The sequence below is a fragment of the Brachyistius frenatus genome, unplaced genomic scaffold (assembly GCF_029030835.1).
Source record: "Brachyistius frenatus isolate BFR_SWC_R1_liver_20210118 unplaced genomic scaffold, ASM2903083v1 Contig_45, whole genome shotgun sequence".
Lineage (NCBI taxonomy): Eukaryota > Metazoa > Chordata > Actinopteri > Embiotocidae > Brachyistius > Brachyistius frenatus.
Window position 1 is genome coordinate 1216863 of NW_027210644.1, and position 26216 is coordinate 1243078.

At 40.6% G+C, this 26216-nt stretch overlaps 2 protein-coding genes across 3 annotated transcripts in view; both read right to left on the reverse strand.

Moving 5' to 3' along the window:
• Positions 1-1396: 1396 nt before the first annotated feature.
• On the reverse strand, positions 1397-13380 carry mfsd4aa (major facilitator superfamily domain containing 4Aa). The gene is made up of 10 exons (XM_069703224.1): positions 13029-13380; positions 11590-11788; positions 10216-10473; positions 8949-9078; positions 8759-8874; positions 7074-7247; positions 4598-4745; positions 4337-4407; positions 3091-3211; positions 1397-2104 (listed from the first exon to the last, which is right to left on the reverse strand). Exons 1-10 carry the CDS (start codon positions 13259-13261, stop codon positions 1932-1934), a joined length of 1623 nt encoding a protein of 540 aa, XP_069559325.1. The 5' UTR covers positions 13262-13380; the 3' UTR covers positions 1397-1931.
• An 8062-nt stretch (positions 13381-21442) lies between these two features.
• The window catches only part of cdk18 (cyclin dependent kinase 18), a 47591-nt gene continuing 42817 nt past the window's right edge, over positions 21443-26216 (reverse strand). For both annotated transcript variants that reach the window (XM_069703228.1, XM_069703227.1), the window contains exons 12-16: positions 25884-25989; positions 23749-23791; positions 23555-23645; positions 21964-22041; positions 21443-21617 (exon numbers count right to left, since the gene is read on the reverse strand). In XM_069703228.1, coding sequence (XP_069559329.1) covers positions 21583-21617; positions 21964-22041; positions 23555-23645; positions 23749-23791; positions 25884-25989 — 353 coding nt within the window. In that variant the 3' untranslated portion in view covers positions 21443-21582. The remainder of the gene's footprint in view (positions 21618-21963; positions 22042-23554; positions 23646-23748; positions 23792-25883; positions 25990-26216) is intronic.

The following is a 26216-nucleotide window of genomic DNA, read 5'->3' on the forward strand; positions in this document are numbered from 1 at the left end:
CAAAAAGCAAAACGACATTTCCAAAAAATGGCAAAATATCATCATGTTCAAGTGAAATGTCAATTCAGTCAAAGTTTGTCATGTTGCCAATTTCCCAATAAGAACTTAGTTGTGCCCATTAATTCATTGGGTGAAGCAGGTGTTTCCTTTGGAAAGTTGTGGAAATGGTCTCACAGAAGGGTCACGTCCCGGGTCCAGAAAGGCGAAGAAGGGTTGGACAAGTTGGGTTGCTTAAAAGCCCGTCCTTTGAGCTGGATTTAAACAAGCAACCTAAGGACGCCTTCTATTTCCACTCTACAATCCTCCCCTTTATCATCTGAGCTATCGAAGTATCTTTAAAAGCTTGTCCTTTGAGCCAGATTCGATAGCGTTGATGAAAATATGGTTCACCCATCACCTGCTTAGGATTTTCTTGAAAGCTCCTGCCATTTTGCAAACACGTGCAAAGCGCAACTTGAGATGGTTCTGCGTAACAAACACTCCCCGTCACGTCAGCGATGCTTGGGTGTACAGTCGAAATATTTCCCAGTGAGGTATTTTGACATAAACCCTCGAGCGAGCCGTGTCCACGAGGCGCAAAAAGTAGATACAGATCCGTATGATTGTCATCATTCATTCAAAATTCAAACGATAAGTACAGTTTCCAAGCTCTTAAAAATTACGCGAGGACGGGAAGTTTTCCCCAAGCACCTGTTCATCGACACGGCTAAATGAGAGCAGCGTTTGACACCTGTGGTTGTCAGAGATGGATCGCTACCTTGGATCAATGAGTTCCCGTGAGGAAGAACTCGTACGGCTTTTAAATTCAATTCCCGACAGATGCGCTGCATCTGACTGTCAAAGAGGCAGCCCGGGAGTACAGGTGTAGCTGTAAACTCCACAACACGCTCGTTACAAGCCGGAGGAGAACGGAAAAGACGGGATCAATTGAAAGAAATCGCGAATGGGAAGTGTTAGCCACAAGATCTTTTTTTTTTCTCTTTCTAAACGCTCTCAACAATCGCTAGAGCAGGTTAAGAGGCTAATATATTGTGTAAATATAACTGGAGTCTTGGTGTAGGCCAGCAACTGAGTTGTTTTTCACACAAGTGTGCCCGTGTCTTAGTTGTGGCGTGTGTTAGTCAGGTGTGTGTGATGCTTCATAAGATAATAAGGAGTGTTTGTGTCGGTTCATTCACTAAAAGAATCTTACTGAACATAATCCAGCCAGTGATGACTTTTTCACCACAGTGTGATTTTGAACATAGTTTTCAAATATCCTATACGTGTAATTTCTAGGAAAAGGGTGACTGTGATAGACACAAAAGGTGACATCATTTTAAATATAGCAAAAACAAATGATTGTCTAACATGCAGTAAAAGTATAGGCTGTAAAATATTGATATCAGACAGTAAATATAGTTTGTTTAATTTTTAATAGGGATTGTATTGATGTACAAATGATCAGGCCTCATTTAATGATAATTTAACAATGATTCAACATGATTTGCCAAACTAAAATCTTTGTAATTACCTGAATTTGAATTTAATGCTATGCCATTTTGTAGATGAAAAACATCTCGTTCTTTTTGGGAAGATCAGCTCCCATTTGAACCCGTCAAAGGATACAGTGTGTTCCAAGAGAAGCCAGCAGAAAGAGCAAAACCACCAGAGGACTGCCTGCTTCCTACTTCAATTTTGTACATAGTATTCATTCATATTGTGCACGTGGCTCCATATTTAAAATGTATTTTTTTTAAAATCATACTTCATAATAGTCTCTTGACCACACAGGGGCCCTCTTCTCACGCACAGGGCGTCCTCCTCATGCCAGGTCTCTTTGACAGTTCTCTCCTGGTGGGTACAAGCAAGGCTTGTGGTGCGACGTGATGTGAGGCGCGTCCTACCAGAGGCTCTACCAGAATTTGGCCTTGCTGTGGTCCCACTGCTCCTCACTCGCCCCGATTCACTGTAGGTTGGATAGTAGGTGTACCGTAATCAGATGACTGCGTCCGCTGCTGCAAGTGGTCCCCAGCAAACCTCTCATTGATTCTGGTATGGCCTGGGGAACCCTCCAACTGCTTTGGTAGGTTCGCCAAACAGGTGTCCTGGTTAGGTGATTGCTCTGAACAGGGGGACAAATAAGTCTTAAGGTGATTGAAATGTACCAGTCTCTGACCCTCCCCCTACTGGTGCCACTCGGTACAACACTTCTGTGACCTCTCTCTACTACCTTAAAAGGGCCCTTGAAATGCCTCAGAAAATTAGGACACATTCCCAGTGTCAAAATTTACCCTTTACACATTTGAGGTAGTTTGACATAAACCCTCGAGCGAGCCGTGTCAAGGCGACGCAATAAGGACATACAGCTCCGTATGATTGTCCCTCATGACAACAACCTCCATGACACAAAGGCAGCAAAACTTGAGGTGCAGTCAAAAGCTGGACAGCTGCTACTGTAATCAAGGATTTCCACACCATAATTTAGATCTTTGCTCTAAAGCTGAATTAATTGAGTTAATTTAGCTTGTATGAACTTGAGCAGCTGTTGCCGAAACCCAGCATTGAACCAAGGACCTTCAGATCTCCAGGCTAACGCTCTCCCAACTGAGCTATTTCAGCAGAGAACACTCAGACAATCGTGGCTATGACGCACGAAATAGAGAAAAAAGCAAGACGACAGAGATATTTCCAAAAAAAAAAAAATGGCAGAATATCATCCGGTTCCACTCAAATCTAAATGCAGTCAAAGTTTCTCATTTGTCCTGGGATTGAGGACGTAACACCCAAAGAACCCAGCCAGCTGGTGGGTTTTCACCTCCTGATCTAACTGGAGCATTGCACATGAATCTGGCCCAAACATGGCAGGGGGGAACCACAGGCTGCACTCTGTGTCCACAAACAGGTTTTTGTGCTAACTGTCAGTGCCCCCTCCACTGCAGTCTCGGTTTCCAGTCTTTCTGAAATCAAGTCACGAGCTTTGTGACGTCGCTGTTCCTTACGAGAAACACTTCCACAAGCATTTACTTTTTCAATTGCCTGATAAAAGTCCAAAGCTTTGTGCAAATAGGATTTCCTCTCTGTACACGTGTCTACCTGGTGTGTGATTACCTGTTTGGTTCCGTCTGTGGATATGCTGGATATAGAGGAGCAGCAGGAACAGACAGAAGCCAATGAAGGATACTACTGTACAACACAACAGGAAGGAGTAACTGCCCGCACTCTGGATCACCTGCAGGGAGCGACAGACACATAGTATGTTTTTTTTTGTTTTTGTTTGTTTATCTCAAGCACCTCTGCAATCATTCCTGGAAAGCGATGTAGCCTCAGAAGCGCTATAAATGCAGCAGGTCAAATTCTAATTCATGTCAAAAATCTCTTAAGTGTTATTTATTACTGTGAAGCAAACACAATTTTCACGAGACACGACTCATAAAAAGGACTCACCAAAAAAAATGGAAAAAGACTGCAGTGTTTAGGATGGAGGTGTTTCAGCAGAGGCGAAGCACGCGTGCAAATGAAAACAAAAATGCGCCCGTGCATGCATGTGAAAAAAAAACAAACAAGATTTTGTGCACTCAAAATCTTTTGGAATTTTCAATTGTAAAAAAAAAAGAAAAAGGAGATGATTGATATTTTAAGTGATTTGAGCGTCAACACTTTCTGTGTCACTCCCCGGCTCGTCGCACTTGTCTCTCAGCCCATTGCCCAGGCCGCTGTTTGCTGTTCAGCTCTGAGGACGGCTCGTTTTGATTAAAATTAGGTTGTAGTCTCTCATTTTAGCTCGATGTCTTCCCTCCCACGAGAAGACGAGACGTCGTTTGTGTTTTGACGGCGTTCAATTTACGAGTCAGGAAGTTTGACGCCGCCGATATATTTTCCGTCGTCAGATGAGTGCATTTGCTGTAACGTGACTGCACGACACTCGTGTGAAGCTGCAGGGCAGTTTTCCGTCCGGTGAATAATAATCCCGATAACGTGATCACCTCCACCGCTTCATTGTGGACACTTACCCGCTGCTCGTTGTTGCACTCGTTCTGCTCACATTATCAGCTCAATGCAAAGTTTATGCGCTTCACGTGTGTCTTAAGTCGACCTGGAGATAACTCATGCATACAGCAAAAGTAATATAATGTTACTTTTTAAAGAGATGAGACGAAATCGTCTCCTCTACTCTGAAAAGAAGAAAAAAATAATTGCGACAGCGGTGGTCCTGTTTCAACAACGACGGTGCGCCGCGGCTAAATGCATGAAAGGGAAACACAGAACTGAATGTGGACGCATTGTGTTAAACCAAATCCCCATTGTGCTCAAAATGATATTCAGGAAGACGAGACATTCACGATAGGTTTCTTACTGATCCAACAAGCAGCTGCAGCATCATCTCTCCAGTGCTGGCACTGGTCACGAGAACTGTTGTGGCACAACCTTTAACACAGAACACACAGACGGAAAGAGTCTTTCACAACTATAGATTTGTTTCAGATTTTTTTGGGAGATTTAAGTTTCGATGATTAACTCCTTTTTTTTTGTTGTTGTAGAGCTCCATATGTAGTACGCGCCTTCCAAAATGTGTTGGTACTGGCAGTGTGTGCGTCAGAATGTTGTTTTACTTTACCTTCGTAGTGTAATATGTCCTCCGTGAAGGCCAGCGTGGAGGGGAAGATGCTGCTGATGCACAGTCCCAACGCACAGGTACCGATGAACAGAAACACGGAGCTGGTGTAGAAGATCAACAACAAGCACTGAACCAGTATGACCCCCACCTGAGAGAAACACACAAATGATCAGTTATTTGCGTTTAATCAAAATGTTCAAACATGTGCTATCTAGTCTGTAGCCGGAATGTTTTCTTGCTCAGTGTGTCAATTTGATGGAATCAACAGAAGGTGGTAATGGATAACGTCACTGCTGGTTGCCACTTGAGGCAGTGATGCTGCTACACTGCTACAGGTAATATGTTTCTTGTTGCATGGACTTGCGTGGAATAGGCACATGCACAGTGATAGCAGAGTAGTGACATCATGGCCAGCCTGTTGGTATGTGGCATACACTACCAATTATTGATTGACTTTTATTCATGTTATTATTTAGGTTTAGATACAGACCTACATATGACAACATTATGATCTTTCATTTACTCCAAACTATATTATATATATTTATATATACATACACACACACACGGGTAAATTATATGGACTTTTAACTCAACAAACTCATAAAGCACTAAAGTTTTCTTAACTTAAGATTTTTAGTTAACTACACTGAAAACGACATTTTGGCTTAGCTCAGCTTTTTTTTTTTTTTATTTTTTTATATATATAAAATATTTGCTCATTAAACTTAAAAACTATTGTTAGAATAACATTTTTTAAGTAGACGGTTTTTTTTGTGGTTTTTTTTTTACAGTGTAATAACACTTAGCCTGCTTCTGGTTCCCTTTAGGGGCTGTTAGATCAATGAGTTTGAATCTTTATCTTTGGTTCTCAAAAGGTGCAGGGGGAGATAATATGATGCTATTTGAAAGGATGACGTGTCATTGACAGACATCCAACTGGCAACACTCTTTGGATCTCTGGGAAATGTGGTCCAAAAAGGCAGCTACAATTATAGCTTATAGCCATAGATGCACCAAAGACAACGATATTGTAACTTCAAGAAAGATTAGATACAAGGGACTACGAAGAATCTAAAATATAAAGAAAATAGATAAAATACAGATGCTTGCAGCTGACCAACACGGGTGTGAAGTCAACTCACTGTAAATGAGCTAAACAGTGACTATAAAAAAATATCTTAGTACAGCTTTATTAAGGTGGCTTTATATGGTCAAGTAAGTATTCTGAGTTCTTTAAGTGCCTTAATCAAGTGTAACAAAGCAGTTAAGCTCAACAATCTGAAGTCTGTCTACTCGGACAATGAACTTCCTCCTAATGGTACCAACTTATCTTGTCATTTGCATTCCCACCCAGGTCAAATATTTGTTTTTAAAGTAGCATACAACAGCTGTGCAGAAGCTCATTGCGTTTAGTAGAAATTGATACGCAGTGTGACACACAAAGGCCCTGGTCACACCTGCATTAACATGCGTCCTGGGTTATTCAATCTTAAGTCGACAGGCTCCAAGTACTAGTAGGAATGCATCCCATGATGCACCGAGGACACACTGAGATCCAATCTGCTCAGGCCACATTTGAGAACGCAGGGGGGAGGATCTTTGAAGGCCACATACTCAACTGACCACCTGTCAATAAGCAACAGAAATAATGACCAATAGAAAGAATATTCTGTGTAATTCTGCTGAGCTTAGCTGAATTGTTCAGACAGTAGGAGAAATCCAGAACGTGTCTATAACGCAAGCTGTTTAGTTAATACAAATGTATAATGTCTACCTGATGCTTGTTTAACCAAAGCCTCCTCTGTTTTTTTTTATTTTATTTTATTTTATTTTATTCTTTTCAGGCTACCTCTATTATTTCATATACACATCAGATGCATAACTGTTGAAAAGCCTCCACCCACTCGCACATTCAAATTCAAATTCAGGTTTAAGTTTATTTGTCGACAGTTTATCTATCTGAAAGAAGTGCATTTTGGGGTATAGTACGAGTTCTTGTATTTCTTCAAGAGCCCTTCAAATATTGAAGAACCAAATTATTTGGCAGAATAAATTACAATAACACCTAACCAATGTGAAACATGACATACTGTAAGTAGGCTTATTATTGGCTAATTAAAATGAGGCCCAAGAGAGTAAGATATCTTATTTTGTTCAATGCTGTCTCGAATCCTTGCGTTTCTTTGTGTTTACTTGTTTATTTATGTGATGTACGTGTATATTTGCATGTAGAGTGGCGTCGTGAGGTATGATCACAAGTGATCACGCAAGTTGTATGTGGATATGCATTTTTTTTTTATGCCTGGTGTGAAGCAACATACTTAGAGGTCACCACTTGTGATGTTGTGAACAAAGCTAAAGTCACACAAAGCCTGACCCCTACTTCACCTGTTAAGCTCTATTCTTCAGCACTGCAATGTCAACTTCTGTATTTATTTCATGGAGGATTTGTCCTTTAAATGCGTGTTCATACCAGACTGAAGGTAAGCAGCCAAGGAGGTGTGTATCTGTAGGAGAAGTAGATGAAAGCCAGTCTTCCTGCTGTGATCGAGGCCCAGAATAGGCTGTCCAGACAGCCGGCCATTTTATGGCCCATTAGCAGGGGAGGAGATATGGCGTAGGTGTAGACGAATCCTGCATAGGAGCCCTACAGGACAAGAAACCGAGTAGGAGGTTAGGTAGAGCAGGGGTCACACACTGACAACTACGTCACTTTGTCATTTCTATATGTAGTCTCACTTTTGTTTAGTAGATAATCGATAAACAGTCTCCACAATGCTTTGCTCAATCCAAAAAAGAAGCACACAGTAATGTTGCCATGGATTGAGCAGATATGCTGCAGGCAAAAAATTTGAGCCCCATTTTTAACATATACTCTTCTACTTTTTTTTTTTTTTTTTTTTGGGGCAAATTGACACTAATAAACATGCCGAAATAGTATTTAGCAGTTCTTGTTTGCAATGCAACCATGCATGTACAGTCAACTATCACTGGATTGCTTTGGTTGTGAAGAAAACTTAACCCTCTACTGCACCTCAGGCAACCGGAAGTTTTCTGAAGCCCCATGTGCCCTATATGTTTCTTTAAATGAATACAACCAGTGAGAATGGTCCAAAAAGTATTAAACAATGTTCAAATAAGGTTTAGGAGTCACTATCACTTATATCATTTAAAAATATTTAGTCTGCTCCACCTTACACCCTTCCAGCGCACGGGCATTCGGGGTCCTATCCCGAATCCTACGTCAACGTGGGACATCGCTGTGGGCAGTGGCCTATCGCTGTTGGAGTTTAACCGGCAAAATTTATAAGTGAAACTATCACGACTTAAATACATTCCTATTCACACCTAACGATCTCTCCTTTATTGAACTGTCGTTATTCTTGTTGCGTTTTAATCAGCATTGGAAACTTACTTTTTACATGTTTTTATAGACAGTTCCTTGGTGCACAGGAACACCATGAGTGACGTGCGAAAGAGTGGAACGTCCATCTCTTGTTTCACAGCAAAAGTTTCACATGGCGGGAAATCTCATTTCAATGAAGTACATTATATGACATGACCCGCTCTGTGATACAAACACACGTCTGTATGAAATCCAGTATGTGAATATATTTGACGTATTTTTACTTTTGTTTTATGATATGTTACAGTTTGTAAAGATTTTGTGATTTTGTTTTGCCCTCTGAGCATTATTTTATGATCTATAAATTAATACATTTCTCTGTGATTTGGTAGCATTGTCACAGAGCGTTGCCCTCAGGCGACGATATCATATTTTTGACTGGGGGGGCCCCCAAAAATGTATAAAATATTTGTATTGATAAAATGCCCCAAAATGAACCAATAAATGAAGTAGAATATTTTGTTTTATCATGTGCCATCAACACGTGTGCAGTAGAGGGGAGAGGTGAACATTTCTCAAGGGAAAGAGTTTAAGAAATATCGTTTTTCTTTTTTTAAGGAGATGTATGGATGTTTATTTACGACGCCACACAAGTAAAAACCTCCGAAAGCATAACTCTAAGTGAATCGTAAAATAGGTGCATCGTGTCCGTGTGTAAAATTTGAGCTATGACTGTGCTCCCATGAGAAACCGCCAACATAGAGTAGAGTTTGATATGTTGATATGCGTGTAGCGTTAGCAGTAATGCTCACTATAATCCCATCAGTGATGAAGAGGATAGCTCCACCTAATGCATGGATGATGAAGAAAGTAGCAGGGTGGCCCCGGAGCTTGGCTGGGTAACAGCAACCGAACACATCCTCGTGTCCTGGGGAGAGACGGACACACGGAGGTCTGTAATTTCGATTGAACAACGAGCTCAAAGTCGCACGTGTGCATTACCTCGGCCGCTGTCCCCAGCATGGCTAGAGTTGGACAGAGGGTGTCTGTCCAGGAGACGTGGACTGTTGCTAGAACAAGGCAGCAATCGCTCATGGTACATCAATGCGAGCACTGCTGCCGGCACAGGGAACTGCCAGAACACGCACACAAGCAGACACACAAAGAGACTATTCACCAAGTGAACCGACGACACTTCCTGTCAGCTGAGTCAATTTGTAAAACCTTCTTATCTTGTCCCATGCTCGAGACAGATCCGGCTCAAACTGAAAATAATGTCAATATAATATTCTGCACGGGTGGAAACATATTGCATTATGTGAGGGGTTATATCGCAGATCATAGCCATCTGAAGAAATGCAAATAATTCTGAGAAGAACACAGAGAACCAGGGGGCAATCCTACGTAGTAATTACTATGTCAAATAGTATTGTACTGCCTTACAAAGCCAGAGAGCAGCAACAGTGACAGAAACGGTGATGTGGTGAAGTCGCAGTTTGAAGGCTCTGAGCCAAAGGTGTATATACGCTGTAAAAATGTACTTTGATGTATTTTTTTTTTGTGCTAATTGTAAATATTTGTCACAGGCTTTAAATAAAGTTGAACCCCCCCCCCCCCCAAAAAAAAAAAAAAAACACAAAAAAACCACATACTGCACTCTAGATATTGACATAAAAAGCAGAGTCTCAAACTTTTCGGAAGATATGCTACTATGTACCAAACCCTAAATTCCAATGTACCATTTCCAAAATGTACTGATTTAACCAGGCAATACTCTACAGGAGACATCATCAACTCACTGGTCCACAGGGAGGCCTATTGGCTTGATGCTTGGAATACAGTGGAGGCCTTGGACAGGAATAAAGAGCTGCATTGGTATCGTTTCCTCTAATTGGTCACATTTGACAGATGGTCTCTATTGTCTCTGACATAATGTTACGGGTGTATACCAAACTGTACATACCAAACTCTCACCATCCGTTATAATCCATGCACACAGTAGATTAACACAAACATGCCAACGGGCCAGAGGAGACATTAGTACTGCTCAGCAGAAGAAGCTTTATCACCGAATACGCGATGAGGTATCATTAATTACAGTCAAATCACACAGCCACACTTGCCTTTAGATCTGACCTGCTACAAGAATTGCTGTCACTGTCTTTTCTACAAGAAATATACCTTTGAGACAGTACATTGAGCAACATGTAGCCTGTATATTTACGTGTCAGTATAATACAAATGATATGTGGAATTGACGGCAACTCACATTAATAAGAGCCATGATCCAGAAAGCATACGACACTCTGGTGACGACGACACCCTCGGTGTGCAGAGGATACTGGGAGATGTTGTGCAGAGCTGATCTGTGCCCGGCCAGGATGCTGCGGAGGTGCTGTAGGTCCGAGGGGGGGGAGGAGGAGTTGGCGGTCCAGTTGGCTCCCAGGACACAGCTGTCCTCTGCCAGGAATGGATCAGCCACCAGCGGACTGACCAGTGCTCCCAGGCCAATGAAGAAATGCAAGGCCTAGGGAGAGACATGAATAGGGATCCTCACATCAGGAGCGCATGATGGCCGAGAGGCTTGCAATTCTTTAAGATCACTGGGAAATTTGAGATATAACGTCCACTTGTAACGTAATTGTGTCAGTTTGATCTTTTTATTCATGAGATAACATTTTAAACCGTTATACACCAAATGCTGCAGGGACAGCGGAGCACTTTCTCCAAAAGACTCCTCCAGCTCCGCTGTCACAAGGACAGATACAGGAGATCATTCCTGCCCACCGCAATAAGACTGTACAATAACTCACCTCTGGCAAAATCCATCACACAACAATAACACTGTTGTCTGTGTTTCTTGGTTGTTTGTATATAATATATATAGATATATACTGTACTGTATATACTGTGCATTTTAGATTTAATATTTTTTACTGCTATTTTATTGCTTTTTATTATTCTATTATTATCTTATTGCTTCCTGTATGCTGCTGTAGCGAAACAATTTCCCCTCGGGGATTAATAAAGTAACTACCTAACCTAACCTAACCTGAACAACTTGTGTGTTTCTGTAGCAAAAACAGCTTTAAGTCACTTTCAACTTGTATGTAATTTCTTTAAGTTTCTTTGTTTGTTGTTTGGCTAGTTATGGCGCTGTACCACACAACACAACCACACGCGTTTGACAAATTATGGCCCTCTAAAGTTTATCTTGCTATAATGTTAGCAAATAATGACCTGTTTCGACACAGGCCAGAGGCAAAGCACTATTAGCCCGACCTGGAGTCATGTATTTGGGAATTTTATGAAGTTGGATTCAAATATTTACTCTCCTTGTAGAACTGTATGTTCTCTTAATGAAGGCCCCGAGACTAAACCAGACGTTACTGTAAACCAAAATGACAAGCTGAAAGAGGGTAAAAGGATCAATACACATAATCGTGTGACCCATTGTTTAAATAAAAACAGATTAGTGCAGCTTAAATTTTTCTGACTTCTTTATTTACAGTCAATAAACTATGATATGTTATTGCAATGTAATATGTTATTGGTCTACCTTCACATTGACATGTTTAGCTGCTTTGACATACAGAACAAACATTAAAAAAAAACAACAACACACAATTTATGTTTTTCTAACCTGCAGGAAGACGGCTGAGTCCTTCTGGTACAGCTTCACCAGCTGCAGGTTGGCAATGGTGTCGATCACCCCCATGGCATTGCCAGCCAGCGCCATGGCGACGTACAGCAGTACTACGTGGTGACATAGCGGTATGACGGCAAACACGAGTGAGATGATGAGAGAGCAGGAGAAGAGGGCTGACAGGGAGGACAAGAGGCTGGGGAAGATACAGCAAAACCACCCTTGCAGTGTAATCAGACTGTTAATAAATTCATATTCAAACATACTCCTGCTTTATGAGGACTTTATGTATGTTTAAGTAACATGATGGATTTTCTGTTTGAACAATCCTTGTAGCCTTTACTTGCCCTATACTAATAGAAGTTATTCTACAGTTGCCTGCGATTAAGCTTAACAAAACCAATACTGTTATTCTACCCAACTCGAATAACAAGCAGGGCAGTTCCTGCTCGTCATTGTTGCAGTAAAAGTCTACTGCGCCACTGACTTTTATTTACCTAGAGGGTTTATCACAGCGTCCAGCCTCGGCACCACCGCCACCTTATCGTCACTGCGTATCCTCTCATTCCTGCCAACTTTCCACTCTGCTCCTAACCTTTACTCAGGTAAAGTTTTAGTGAGTCAAAACGACATTCACCAAAAGTCTGTGTTGAGTAGCCAGCTGATGATGATGACAACGTGGAATGTAATCTTGCCGAGTTGCATGATATAGCCATCTCATAATGTCATAATTATTCTACCCTTTATATAATGCTTTTTTTTTTTTTTTTTTAAAAATTGTATACTACTTTCTAAGGCTGCCAAATTGTTGCATAAAACATTAAGTCTTTAGGATCTAAGAGAAGAAACTATTGCAAATTACTGCTCCCGGTACAAGCAGCAAACCTTCCTGTGTGTGGAGGAAAGAGCTAAGTTTGAGAAAAAAAAAAAAACCTCAGTGTGACTGTGTGCAGGAGGACTTGATGAAGGCTGCAACTAAAATATAATACAAAGATGATCAAGTTATTTGTAAACCACTATATAAGTGCAGGCCATTTAATTATATAGGTATTGAGAGGGTGTTGCTCCATAATAACGATTGTCAACACCCATCACAGATATAGAGAAGGTGAAAATGCACTACAATGAACTATTATAGTTTACAGCTGGGGTCTGATACCAAACAGAGCTGATGTGTAAATATGTAACATTTGCTAAAGTCATGATGGATCAAACTGATGAAAAAGGTGTCCAGGTTCTCCTGAACCCCAAACCAGACTAATATTATTCAACTGTTCTTTTAAAAAAAAAAAAAAGTTTTACATGTATTATTCGATTACATAATAATATCTAGGAACATTACTGGATGACAAGTGAGCCCACGGGAATACAGCATGTCGGCATTTGAAGGAGACGTTAAAACACATGGCGCATTTCCACTCAGTAACCAGACTCACGTTTTCTTAAAGAGTCCTCCCGCGCAGCTGCCCACCAGCAAAAACAACTGCTGGGAGAAGAAGACCCAGGTGATCTGCTGCAGGGTGGACTGGGTCTGACACCTCAGGTCCAAGATGGTGGGTCCCAAGAAGGCGATGCACAGGCCGAAGCTGAAGAACACACTCCAGTAGGTGAGAGTCTGCCGCCAGTGGCGCTGAAACAGCGACAAGATCCGCCCGTCCAGCAGCTTCATGTCGCTCCTTCAGAGGAGACCGAACTCTTCACAGCGGCTTAGTCCCACTGACGGAAAACTGCCAGCGTTAATTAAACACTGCAAACGAAGAAAGTAAACACAGCCCAGGGGCACCCGGACAAGGCAGTTTCTACTTCACTGCTTATCTTATTGACGGATGTTACGCTGATTGCGCCTTGCGCGTGATTAGGTCTAATGATTGCTCGCAAAGCCCTTTGAATGCGTTGACAATGTCAAGTCTACGACCCACCGACAGAACAGACCTTCAGTATCTGCTTTTTCATTTTTTTTTTTTTTAATGCTTTGAAAGCCGCTGCTTTTATTTGATGATTGTTCCCGAGGGCTCTCTGCTTTCAGTCTGCTCGTCAGCCTATGCAATATGGTTTCAGTCTGGTGAATGACATGGCCAGTCTAAGACCTTCCTGATTTTGTCAAGCTTTGGTTAATCGTTGTCTGTTTGCAGAATGCAGGTCTTGCCAATGAGATTGGAGGAATTGCTTCGCAAACAGCCCGACAACACGTGTCTGTAAACAGACTTTTGAATTCATCCTGCTGCTGCTATCATCGGTACCGTAGACGACAGTGTGCCAGTTCCAGAAACAGCCACACATGCCCAGGCCATGACATGCACTCCCAAATGTTCTGCTGATGAGTTTGGCATGGTTTGGATCTCTCTCTCTCTCTCTCTCTCTCTCTCTCTCTCTCTCTCTCTCCACACTTTCTGGCTTGTCTTTGTATTTTATTTTGGCAATTTCCTATCAAGCCTTTGAATTCTTGCAGCTGTTAATAGAGTTTGGATATTGCACTAAAAACTGTAAATGTGCTGTCTACGAACTGTGAATTGTAATACTTGACATCTGCACTCTCTAGACTGCACTGTTGTCAATCACTTTTTATTTTAGTTTTCATTTCTTACGGGTGAGCTGTTTTCCTGTCATGGTCAATTCTCTGGTCCTGCAACAATTTACCTTGGACAAAGTGTAAATGATGGTTGTTACAGAATAAATTCAGCTAAATGTTTGTGTTTGCTTAAATTGTGATACCTACAATTCACTGTCCGTAAAAGGTTAAAAACCTGCTTATTAGCCTACAGTGAAGAACATCCTGTACTGACATGGAGTTGCACAGTAGCACCATCTTCTGTTCATCTGTGTTATTTCACCTTTTCCTTGCTACTGTACTCAGTAGTTGCATCATACTAGCTCATGATGGTATAATTAAATATTTAAGTAGATGGGAAAAAGACATGAAGCAGGTTAGTGTTTTCCAGAATTTAATCATTTTGTTTATATATTAATTGATCAAATGTTTAATCAATTTCTCTGCCTGTTGGTAGTCACAGTACATTCATTTTTTTTTATAGGATAACAGTGTGGACAAATCACACACACACACAAAAAATCACATCTTATACAAAATCTAAACGTATCTTTTATAAAACATTTAGACATCATCTGCAGTTCTTTTTTTTATCTTAATTTTAAATACAGTGCTCTATTGTTTGTTTTGTTACAGCATAAAACTCACCAAGAAAGATGAAACATCTGTTAAAATACACATATATTTATTGTTATTTATTTCAGTATTTAAAATAGCTTCATTTACCACAACTAAACACACATAATACTTCTGCCATTGAGGGAAGAGGAGGGGAAGGTTGGAAGTGTAACATCTACAGCTATACATCCCTCTGAAGTCCCTGTAGGTTTACCCTCAGTTTCTCTCCTCATTGCCTTCATCTTTGCTCTGACTCACTGAGAGGTGAGCAGAGGTTTAGGTGGTCACAACAATATTCTTTTCATCCACTTGTAGAGGTAGAAAAACTTTTAACGGCAATTCAATGGTCACTGTTATCTGTCTCTTCACTCATATGCAAACAGAAACCCCCTGACGGTGCTCAGCAGGCAGTAGGCCAGTGCTGTAAAGGTTCAGTGCTTGACCTAAGGGCACTTGAACACACCCGACTCCCTGATTCCTGGTTAGCTTCTCTACCTCCATATTGCCTGAACAGTCTCGAAACATCATTTGTTTGCTCTCACTTGGATTTCAGGACCAGAAGATCTGTGGATCAAATCATCCATTCAAGCCACATAGAAGGAAACTAGACCGGAAGTAGATTTTATTTCAAGAGGGTTAGTTCTGACTGAAAGATGGGAGGTCCTATGTTTTGTAATCTCAGTTGTTCACGCTCTGAGAGTCAAGTTCCAAAATGGAGCATTGGTGGTGTTCTCATCAAAGAGACCGCTGTATTAAAAAAACACATGGGGCTGGATGGGTTGGGTGGATTGTTTCATGTACTGGCTTAACATGTTTTTAACGCTATTGAAGTCCAGAAAGTTGTCATGGTGACAATTACTTCACCTTCTGTTGCAAACATCTCCAGGTAAACAGCAGACATGCCCGGGGCTCAATTTACAGTGTTAGGTACAACACATGCGATTGAGCAGTGGTGCACATTGCCAGATTATGGTCCACTGCTGTGTGTCAAAATTTGTATCTTGATTCATCTTTAACCCACATATCTTTGCTTCCCCGTCATGTCAACAGAGTGACTACTCAAAAGAATGAATGGCCTATGCTTGACAAAATTGTTGTGAATGCAGCCTAACTACACATGCAGAGGTGTGCCCATTGTTTAACACAGCTGGGGGTCACTATAGCTTGACAAGAGCAAGCTGACCTACTCTCTTCCACTTCACCTCAAAACAATCATGGGTTAGGGTTTCAGATAAACACAGCAGAGCTTTTCAGTCAGACAGGAAGTCTTTGTATGATACAGAGGTTACATATCCAGCCCGGTATCACTCCAAAGTGTGTAATACACCCATCAGTCCACAAGATACTGTGTCGGCATCACTTTTTGCCAGGCGTGAAAAGTACACCCATGTACGACAAGCCTGTTGTCATTGCTGGGACGTCAAACACAGAGAAGGTTGGGGGTGGTTGGATGTATCAAACACTTCTGACCAGTGTTCAAGTTCACAGGAACGCAAAGCAGTCTGTGCCAAAGCAAAAGTCAAATTGGATTTCTTTTAAGTGAGTTATTTACATAATGTAATGTATTTAACTTACGTAACGCATTGAAGTAACTTAGGTCAAATTACTTATTCTAACTGTAATCAAATAGTTTTGGTGCCTAAACCTGACCAAATCGTGACCATGTTACATCAACCCAAATCAAAACCAAACAATGCAGTTTTTGGATTCCCAAACCTAAGGCACCTTACATGTCATGCTGACGCAAGGCAAGACGTGACGCAGTCCTCCAGTAAAGTGACAGGTGTATTCCATGCTTTGGCATGATATCGGGTTGACATCAGTGCAGTAAGCATTGGCGTACACAATCCTAAACAGATGCCAAATGTGTTTACCGCTGTGGTTTACGAGCCTTACGTAACCTGTATCACCTCCTCGGGGACAAAGATTGATCATCTCCACAAGTGCACGAGAACGCATGCTGCACCCTTACGGGTTTGCATTTACACCTTTGAATCCCAATAATCTAGACGAAAACGGTTCTTACTATTTGGTGGGGAGGTAGGATGATGTCGTAAAAGGGACAAAATGCTTGTCAGATTGTCAGACTGCATCTGAAATCTCCCCACACCCTTTCCATGTTGGTTTTGCATCCAACAATTTCCAGAATGTTCAGACAATCTGACAAGCACACCCAAATCATTAAGTAACTGGCCAGGTGTATGGAAATAAGAAAGCATCCTGGATTTCTACTTCTCATTCTTTACACAGAACCTCTACGTGTAGCCACAAGTATTATCTCCATATCTAAACGATGGTAGCACCATCTCTCTCTTTATCTCTCTTTCTATGACATCAGGCTTTTTATCACACTTTTGAGTGTAGCCATTGAGAACAAACATTCATGGTCCATACTGTTGCTGCTGGCTACAAACTACAAGCAAAACAACTAGTTTATGAGATTGCTGACAACAACTTGACCAGTTCTGGAACATTAGTGCTGCAAGCGCCACACTGAAAGTTACTGAACTGTTAGAAAGTATTACTGTATCTCTCAAGGAGGAACATTTTAAGGTGTAAAGCTATCGCCACAATTCAATTTAGACTGAAGTTCCTCCAGTGGAGAAGCAGGTAGGGGGAGCTGAGTTCCTGAAAAGGTTCCTGTATTAAAGTACCTTCTGTCAAATATTGGCACATTGCTCTCTGCAGAGTAGTTTGCCTCACCCTTAAGGTGTAGGTAGCGTGTTCTGTTTTAACATGGCCATCCTCATGTGATCTTAAAGATGCTCACAGTATGAACAAACATACAAAGTTAAAATGCTCGGACTCCTCTCCACCAGTCAGTCAGAACTGGGAGAGCATCTTTAAAAAGATACAGCAAGTCAAGAAGCATTTAGCTCCGTACTACTAGAATCATCACAGACACACTGTAGATTAAATCAAAAGGGAATATTTCATGACCAAATATATAATTTATATTTTCAACATCTCAAGAAACAAGGAAATAAAAAAAAAATGCTGGCACAACTTCTTATCTATGTCTTTGCTGATCTTAAAGCACAACCGTTTTAATGACTGCAAGAAGACTGTGGCAAAAGGAAAGCCAATGTTGCATTTCACTAAGACTTTTATTGTTTCTTTTATATTGCACCATTAATTCAATAGACAACCTTAATGACACATCATGTCATTGATATGGCCTCAACCCCTTTGTTAGTAGTCTTCATAAGGATCCCTCAGCTTTCCCTCTGATCTCAGCAGCACTGAGAGGGCGTCGGGGCAGATTAAGGAGCAAAGACAGTATGGCTCGCTCGGTCACGAGCCCCCATCACTTTTGCATCTCTAGATCTTTATAATTGTTTCGCGCATAAGCATAACCTCTGGGCTCAAACCCAAAACAGTCACATGGAAGCTGTAATGGACACTAAAGATGTCAAATTCTAACATCTCTATGTATTAACAGAACAGTGTACTTATCACTGTATGTACTTTTATATACTTTTATAGATGAGCCAAAAGTGGCTCCATAGAAATAGGACATTGCTGTCAAAAATATATGGGCTAGTGGTGACTACTACTGAGAAAGAATTGCTACTAGAAAGTACCCGTGGAACATAGTTTCCCAGTACGCTGGTAAAGGAATGAGGGGTTTTGGTAAGATATGCGGTCATATTATGGAACCATATTAGGAAAAACACAAAGGAAAGGGACCAGGCTTCAGAGGACACTTCTGGTTTGTGCAAATAGGAGACTAAGAAATACTTCCACTCATAGTGAGTTATTTACAGACACAAAGTAAATGCCTCCTAACACATTGGCTACACCAGATCAAATATAGATTCTTCACAAGCCAAACTATCATGCACAGTTTACTAAGGCAACTTCAAAAACTGGAGTGAAAGTCAGCTGTTAACACTGTACGGACCGCAACCCCCGACACTGAATTGAAAAACAGGGGCGCGTGGCAAGGCGAGTCTGTCCACAGGAATCCATTTTTACTGCAGAGTTGTATAATTATGCACAATGGAGTCAGATTCTATGATAGGTTCAACGTTGTTATTTGTGAGCAGAGGTACTGGAAATGAACAGTGATGCTACCATTGTAATGTCAGGACTGCTCTTGTATGTACAACTTCAAGACTGTCAAATGACACAATACACCCGTAGCTGCCATTTGCAGAGTCTTTTATCCTAGAACTAATTATATCAGCTCATAGGGAGTCAAAGTCAAGACGTCAGGTCCGGCTTAGCCTCTGTTCCACTAGCTTCAGAAATGTATTGGAAAAAAACCTTTTTTTTTCCAGCAAATCTTTCATTTGTCATTTTCGAACAATGAAACGGTCATTGTGTTTTTCTTTATTAATTGGTAATTCAATTATTTTTTAATCTTTGAACATTTCATTGAGTTAAAAATGGTTGCTCTGTGGCCAAAGAAAAGAACTACAAATCCTATGAAGGAAAACCACAAGCGCAATATGATCATGGCTGGGTTTTTGTCAATATTTATAACATTCTTTAATGCCCTCTCCTAAAGGCATTCTCCTGCATTCTCGTTGTACTCTCAGAAGTCCATAAACTACATGAATTGCTCTTGCGGTTATCAGACATGTCTGAACTGTACTGCAACATCCCCAACCTCCTCATGCACTTCTTCTTCCTGGATCTGCAGCCAAGAATTGTTGCTCGTTTGTCCCAGTGGTCATTCCGGGCCCAAAAATAATTTTCCCCAAATATAACCATTATAACGGAGACATCCTTACAACTGTTCTTTAAAGACACTTTCGAATGCAAACAACGTTGGGTTTTACTGTTTCTATTGTGAATCCTTTAGAGGTTTCGTATTTGCAATGCTTTCCTGGATAAAAGTTTAGCTGATGCTCCAAGTTAGCGTTTTGTTTTTTTAATGGTCACTTTATGCTTTTATCGTGTCAGTGGAGATCGACACAAAATGAAGAGGAAGAGAGTAGGGGAATATACATAATATGTATTAAAGGAAGAAATCGAACTGGGGGGGGGGGCGCAATGCTCGAGGCATAATACACCCATCTATGCAGCCACACTCGTGATTTTAATGAGTGGGTGCCATTTTATTTTGTGTCTGTTATCCAGATCTTCCCAAATACAGTTTAAGATGCAAATTTCCAGGGCTTGGGAAATAGTGTTTGGTAATGGACGTAGATTGTTATTAAAAAAAAAACAACTATCCCAAACATGTGAAGCAAAGCTTACCACATATGATGGAAAAAAAGGCTGTTTCAACCTGTGTTTATATTTATTACAAATGTGATTTTGAATCAAATTTTTTTTTTTTTTTTTTACTTCTGGAACAGAATCCGGAAGATCAGTTTTGTTTCGGCTCTCTATTAGCTAGCTGGCTAGCATCCAGGTAGCAACACATAGTAAAGATACACACGGTGAGTTTGTTATTTATTGAGTGCCTTATAGCACCCGGAGCCAATGTTAACGTTTGGCGTTTTCAACACACGCATGTTTCTCTTTGGGGCTTTGAATGTAGAGCTCCACCTTATCGAATATATATTACAGAAATATGACTACACAATTTGTATGTAAAATGTGGAAACCCCCCCCCCCCCGTATAATAGAAAGAAACATTTCTCTTTGGTTTCGGGTCAATATTATTTGAGGGTGGTCAAGATTTCTTAATTCGGACTTTCGCTCTGAAGTCACCCACAAATCTCAGGAGAATCACCATCGAGCTGGGAAGAAAGTTTACGATTGGAAGGGCCCACTGCATGCTGTAACAACATCAGAATGCGTATCTTTAAGCTGCATGTGTGCGTGGAGTCAAGCCTAAACTTCAGTTAGGAAAAACAGCAAAATGAAGAAGCATTCATTGACAGGGCCAGTGTGTGGGATTTAGTGGCACCTAGTGGGTAGGTTGGAAATTGCACCAACTGAATACCCCTCCCCTCATGCCTCTCTTTCCAACGCTGTGGGAGAACCTACGGCAGCCTAGGGGTGACATAAAATGCGAAAGGCCCTCTACGGAGGCCGGTGTCCATTCAGTCCATTCGGGAACCGTGGAAACTCGGTGGTGCAACATGGCCGGCTCTGTGGAAGACAACCAGCTCCCTCTGTAGCTATAAGGGTTCATAATGTGACCATTCGTTCCAGGTGCTTATACACGAATTACAAATGAATAGTAAATATTACATTACATTTCTGCCGAGATCCCCCCCCCCCCCAAAAAAAAAAAATCCTACACACTGGTCCTGTGTGAACTAATCTCGACACTCGGTACACATCAACGCGTCCACTTCTGTTTGCCTCAGCGGTAATGAGGAGCTACTCGTTCACGTGCGCCTGTATGATGGTTTAAGGTTGGGTAGCAGCTACCTTAGATTGCTAGATCCCTGGGTTCTGTTCTGAATATAAATGTCCCATAGTAATGCCATGTCAAGCAGGACTGCGTATATGTGAGCAGTACGTCACGGCAGGGCAATCTATCATAAAAACGTACACGTGCGTCAGTCGGATAAATCTCAAATGTGCGCAACTATGTACTGACAGCATTATTCAGTGTCGCTGATTGTGAGAATGTGTGTGTGTGTGTGTGTGTAAGTGTGTGTAGGTGTGCTCAGTCATTTCAAGTGCAGCATAAGTTTGTCTCCAGAAACCCTGTGTGCCACCTGTGTGTGTGTGTGTGTGTGTGTGTGTGTGTGTGTGTGTGTGTGTGTGTGTGTGTGTGTGTGTGTGTGTGTGTGTGTGTGTGTGTGTGTGTGTGTGTGTGTGCTGAGCTGTGTTGGCCTTGGTGCTGCGGTCTGAAAAGGCAGCTCCTCTCGCTCTGTCGCTCTCTCTCTCTTCTTCTTCCTCCTCTGTGCCCTCTAGAAGATGCTTTGTCTTCGGTTCTTTCCTCGGCCTGAAATCGAAGTTGATGCTTGCTGTTAACGATCACTCATTCAAGCAGCTGATAGGGTATATCTTCAAGAAGCAATGACTCAGTTTGGTTAAAAAAAATATTACAAAGATCTTACATCCCCATCCTCGTGTCAAAAAAACAATCAGAAATGGAGTTGACTATGTTTAGCTTTGCTTTTGCTTCCCGTGAAACTTTTCATTTAACAACACAAAAAAACCCCACCAAACTCAACGATTGAATCCCATACACATTATTTATATTCACGTGTAGGTTCTAAATAAGTAGCTTTAAGTAGCTATGACTTAAACCAAAGGTTGCAGTCATGTTGTCTATCCTGTTCTCTTACCTAAAGGTTGGAACACTGAGCTGCGGTGGCCCGGGTCCTTCTGGAGCTGCACCTCTCTGAGGGAAAACACTGAAGCAGCTGAAACAAAAACAAAAACAAAAACAAAAAGGCTTTGCGTGTTGGACTGAAATGGAAATATACACCTTATCATATCGTGTCATTTTTTTTTTTTTTTGCGTACCCTTCATTTTTAAAAATATGTCAATCTATTCCTATTTTATTTATTGCCTTTTTAACAACTGGTCAGAGACAACAGATAAAAAACAGACTGTCTGACCAAGTCTGTCTCATTTACAGTTATTTTATGAGTTGATCAGAGTGACCCTCACGTTGTAGCTCGGCCTGCAGTGACCTACATTTTCTAGTTTCATTTTAACACTGTCCATACTTTTGTGACATTACACTGGGGGGATGTTTCCGTGGCCATTTCCTCGACTGAACAGTTTTAGGCTTACGGTCATTAAACTGCATGTGGAGGAGACAGCTGTGGCACACATTGGGGGCTTGCCTCTATTTTATTGTATATACTATGCATTTTTCTATTTAATATTTTTTACTGTTGTTTTATTTATTTCCTGTATCTATAAATGCTGCTGTAGCGAAAAAAAAAAAAAAATCCTCTTGGGGATTAATAAAGTATCTATCTATCTATCTATCTATCTATCTATCTATCTATCTATCTATCTATCTATCTATCTATCTATCTATCTATCTATCTATCTATCTATCTATCTATCTGTCTGTCTGTCTGTCTGTCTGTCTGTCTGTCTGTCTGTCTGTCTGTCTGTCTATCTATCTATCTATCTATCTATCTATCTATCTATCTATCTATCTATCTATCTATCTATCTATCTATCTATCTATCTAGAATCATTGACTGCTGAAACAGATACTGTGTCCTCACTCATTAATATAAATGAAATATGTTGGCTACATGTTGAGACATCAAACTGTGTGTGTGCTACAAAGTTACAGAAATAAAACGAGCCAATGAATGTGCGGAAACTCCGCCAAAACAGTTGGGCTCCAGGTAGCGACCTCATGACCCTGGTTGAGAGAATGTTTGTAAAGCTGCTATCAAAGCAAAAAGGTGGCTACTTTGAAGACTCTGACGTCTAAAATTAGTTTGGCTTTGTTTACACTGACAAGCTTGCTGCAGACATTTTTCACAGCAGGCATGTTGACATGTCACAGTAGAAAACACAATTCATAGGTTGTGATTAATACTATTTGACTGGCGGCTCACTGGCAGGAACAGGGCCATCATCAACTAATGTAATTAGTTGTATTTATTGAAAAATATTTCTGCTGACACGGTAGTTCGTAAGAACCTTGGTGACTTTAGCGGTTTAATTCAGTAAGGAACAGAGCATTTTCTCAGATCTTTTTCTGGCCTTTTTTTCGTATGTACTTTTTGTAGCAAATTTACAGTGAAAGTGGAGTCTGCCACTCAGCTGGAAATCAGAGGAGCTGTGTTTGTGTGTGTGTGTGTGTGTGTGTGTGTGTGTGTGTGTGTGTGTGTGTGTGTGTGTGTGTGTGTGTGTGTGTGTGTGTGTGTGTGTGTGTGTGTGTGTATGTGTGTTTGTCTTACTGTCTGCCAAATTGTGTATGTTGTCTACCAGACTCAGGAAGTAGGGGTGTCGTAGGGCGGCCTCAGAGGTGAGTCTGGTCCTGGTGTTGTACTGCAATCACAGTACAAAAAACCCCAGCTTATTATAGCATCTCTGAAATCACAGTTTCCTTCTGTCTCATATCCAGGTGCAGGTAGGTGATTTTGTCTCATACCAGCAACAAAGCAGACAGTATCTCAATCCCCTCTGTGTCCAACCTGACGGAGACACAGCAAAAGTCAGGAAGGATTTACAAACAGAAAATCATCATCAAAGTAAATACAGGGGGGATACATTTTCTTGGTTGTATGTTATTTTTTTCAAAATGACCCCCATCATTCGAAATGATCAAAAACAATTTAGGCTAAGATGTCAAATTTAACTAACCAAAAGAGCAGAAGATAACAGTACATGGATACTTAACATAATAAAATTGTAGCATGTAAGAACAATAAGAACATGCAAAAATTTTGGTAACAAAATACCACAAAGGTAAAAAAAAAAACACAGTACTTTAACATAAAGCATAAACATGACCTTATAAAATACTGCACAGCAAAACAGCTCAGTTTTATGGTAAGTTCAATATACAAATTGCACTGAAAAGAAAAGTTTGTTTTTAGTTGACAAAAGCAGCCTCTATTGCGGAGGTGTCTAATTTTTTTTCTCCCTATGAAGGGTCAAAACTTAATCTGGATGAAGGGCTTCAGGCCAAAAATAAATGTTTGTTATGTGAAATTACATTCATTAGGATGTAATATTTGACAGAACATGTATATTTTAAATCTAAAATAAAATGTCTGGATAATTAAAACACAACTCTTTAATCTGCATAAAAGTAATTTAATCATTTTGCAGAAATTCTTGTCAAAAACCATCGTCCTGCCAATTTTTATCCAAATGTTCTTTTGTCAATGTGCCACCGCCTCGATCTCTCCCATGGGACCCAAATTGGGCTGCTCTGCTCATGTGCCTCCTTGACTTTAGCACCAAACTATATGCAAATACAAAACTGTCCTCTCAGAACTAATGAGTCTTCAGGTCATTTTTGCAAGCGGCTTATTACAACCCATATGTTTAATTGTGACACGGCCCTGCCATGGCCACAGTAATTACGACGGAAGCAAAAGAGGGATGTTGAGGTGACAGGGTCACACAATTTGGGTTGGATAGTTGTATAAAAAAAATACAGTTTTTTTTTTTCCCGCTTCAAACTGATAGTCAGTGTTAATTTGAAATATGCCTGATCCGAACCCTTTCCCGTGTGATTATTAATGTAACGGTGGCAATGAATGGCATCCGTTTCCTTTGTCAAACAAATAGTCAACATTACTTTTAACCATAACTTGTTGCCAAGACGATACAGGTTGTCTACTTTAACCCAAACCAAAACAGAGGCACAAAAAAAAAAAAATCTGTGCTATACCATATACAGTATTTGTGTTACATTATGCACCAATGAGTAGTGTTCAGAGGGTAGCTACAAACAATCTATATGATTGCTCAGGTTGGAGCACTTGTAGGAAATACAGAGTGGAAATTGTGTGCCGGGGGAGAAATCGATTTATTCCTTGTTTTGACTGAACATCTGAAATTTCAAAATTCTTTTGTTAACTGGGCCAACTATTGATTACTTAGATTACTCCTAAGTCGAACGATAAGTTTTCACCGGTTCTGTCTGTGTCGTGTTCTAGTTCTGGCAAGACTGTTCGTATACACATGACGATATCAACGTCTACCCCACTGATCTTTTAAGTAGAAGAAGAATTACGTTCTACTCCTGCCAACAGACACTGTATGTGAAATAGTTACAAAATAATCACTACTTTGAATATTTCTGAACAACTAAAACACAGCGGGCTGTATTACCTTTGTAGGCTACTGCACAATGTAGGGAATAATAAACACAAGACGGACAAAAAAAGAAACAATTTAACAACATTTACCTGCTCAAAGCACAAAAATCAAGGGAAAAATGACCAAATCAGCAAGTAAAAACAAAGGGCACACAGAAAGCTTCTGAAATGCTCCTGGTGTGTTATGAAGCCATGCAGAGGACGTAACAGGATGCTTGCGGTGTGATTTTGACCTTGGTCAAGACTAAAATATTTCAACTGCTATTATTATTATTATAATTATTATAATTATTAATTATTATTATTATTATTATTATTTGCTTCAAACATTCACTAGGAGGCATTTAGTGGAAATAGTCAAATATTAGCATATTACCATGCTAAATTAGCATGATAAGCCCCTTTCAGTAACCACTAAGCGGGACAGACATGAGCAGAAATGTATACGATTTACCGGGGCACATGGTTGATGAGACCTTGAAGTCTGTACTGAGGAAAGAGGTAGGACCTAAACTCCTCATTACTGCTGATACCCGGCCAAGTCTCTTCTGTTGGAGTACCTGGAAGACAAAGAAATGTTTCATCATCTTATATCACAAGACACTGCCATTTACAGCGGCAAGAAAAAGTATATGGATCCATTGGAATGGTCTGACTGTCTGCGTTAATTAGTCATAAAATGTGATTTCATTCACAAGTATTGACAAAAGACAGGGTGCTTCAACTAGAAACACACAACCATCATCATCTGTTGTGTCTTTTCTGAACACACCCATTAAAAATGTAC

Excerpts from the sequence above, each read along its gene's own strand:
- mfsd4aa (XM_069703224.1), bottom strand. The coding sequence starts at position 13,261 with ATGAAGCTGCTGGACGGGCGGATCTTGTCGCTGTTTCAGCGCCACTGG. Across the intron at positions 11,789-13,028 it reads GGAGGACTCTTTAAGAAAAC|CCTCTTGTCCTCCCTGTCAG; the intron begins GTGAGTCTGGTT and ends TATCTTCCCCAG. Across the intron at positions 9,079-10,215 it reads GGATCATGGCTCTTATTAAT|TTCCCTGTGCCGGCAGCAGT; the intron begins GTGAGTTGCCGT and ends GTGTTCTGGCAG.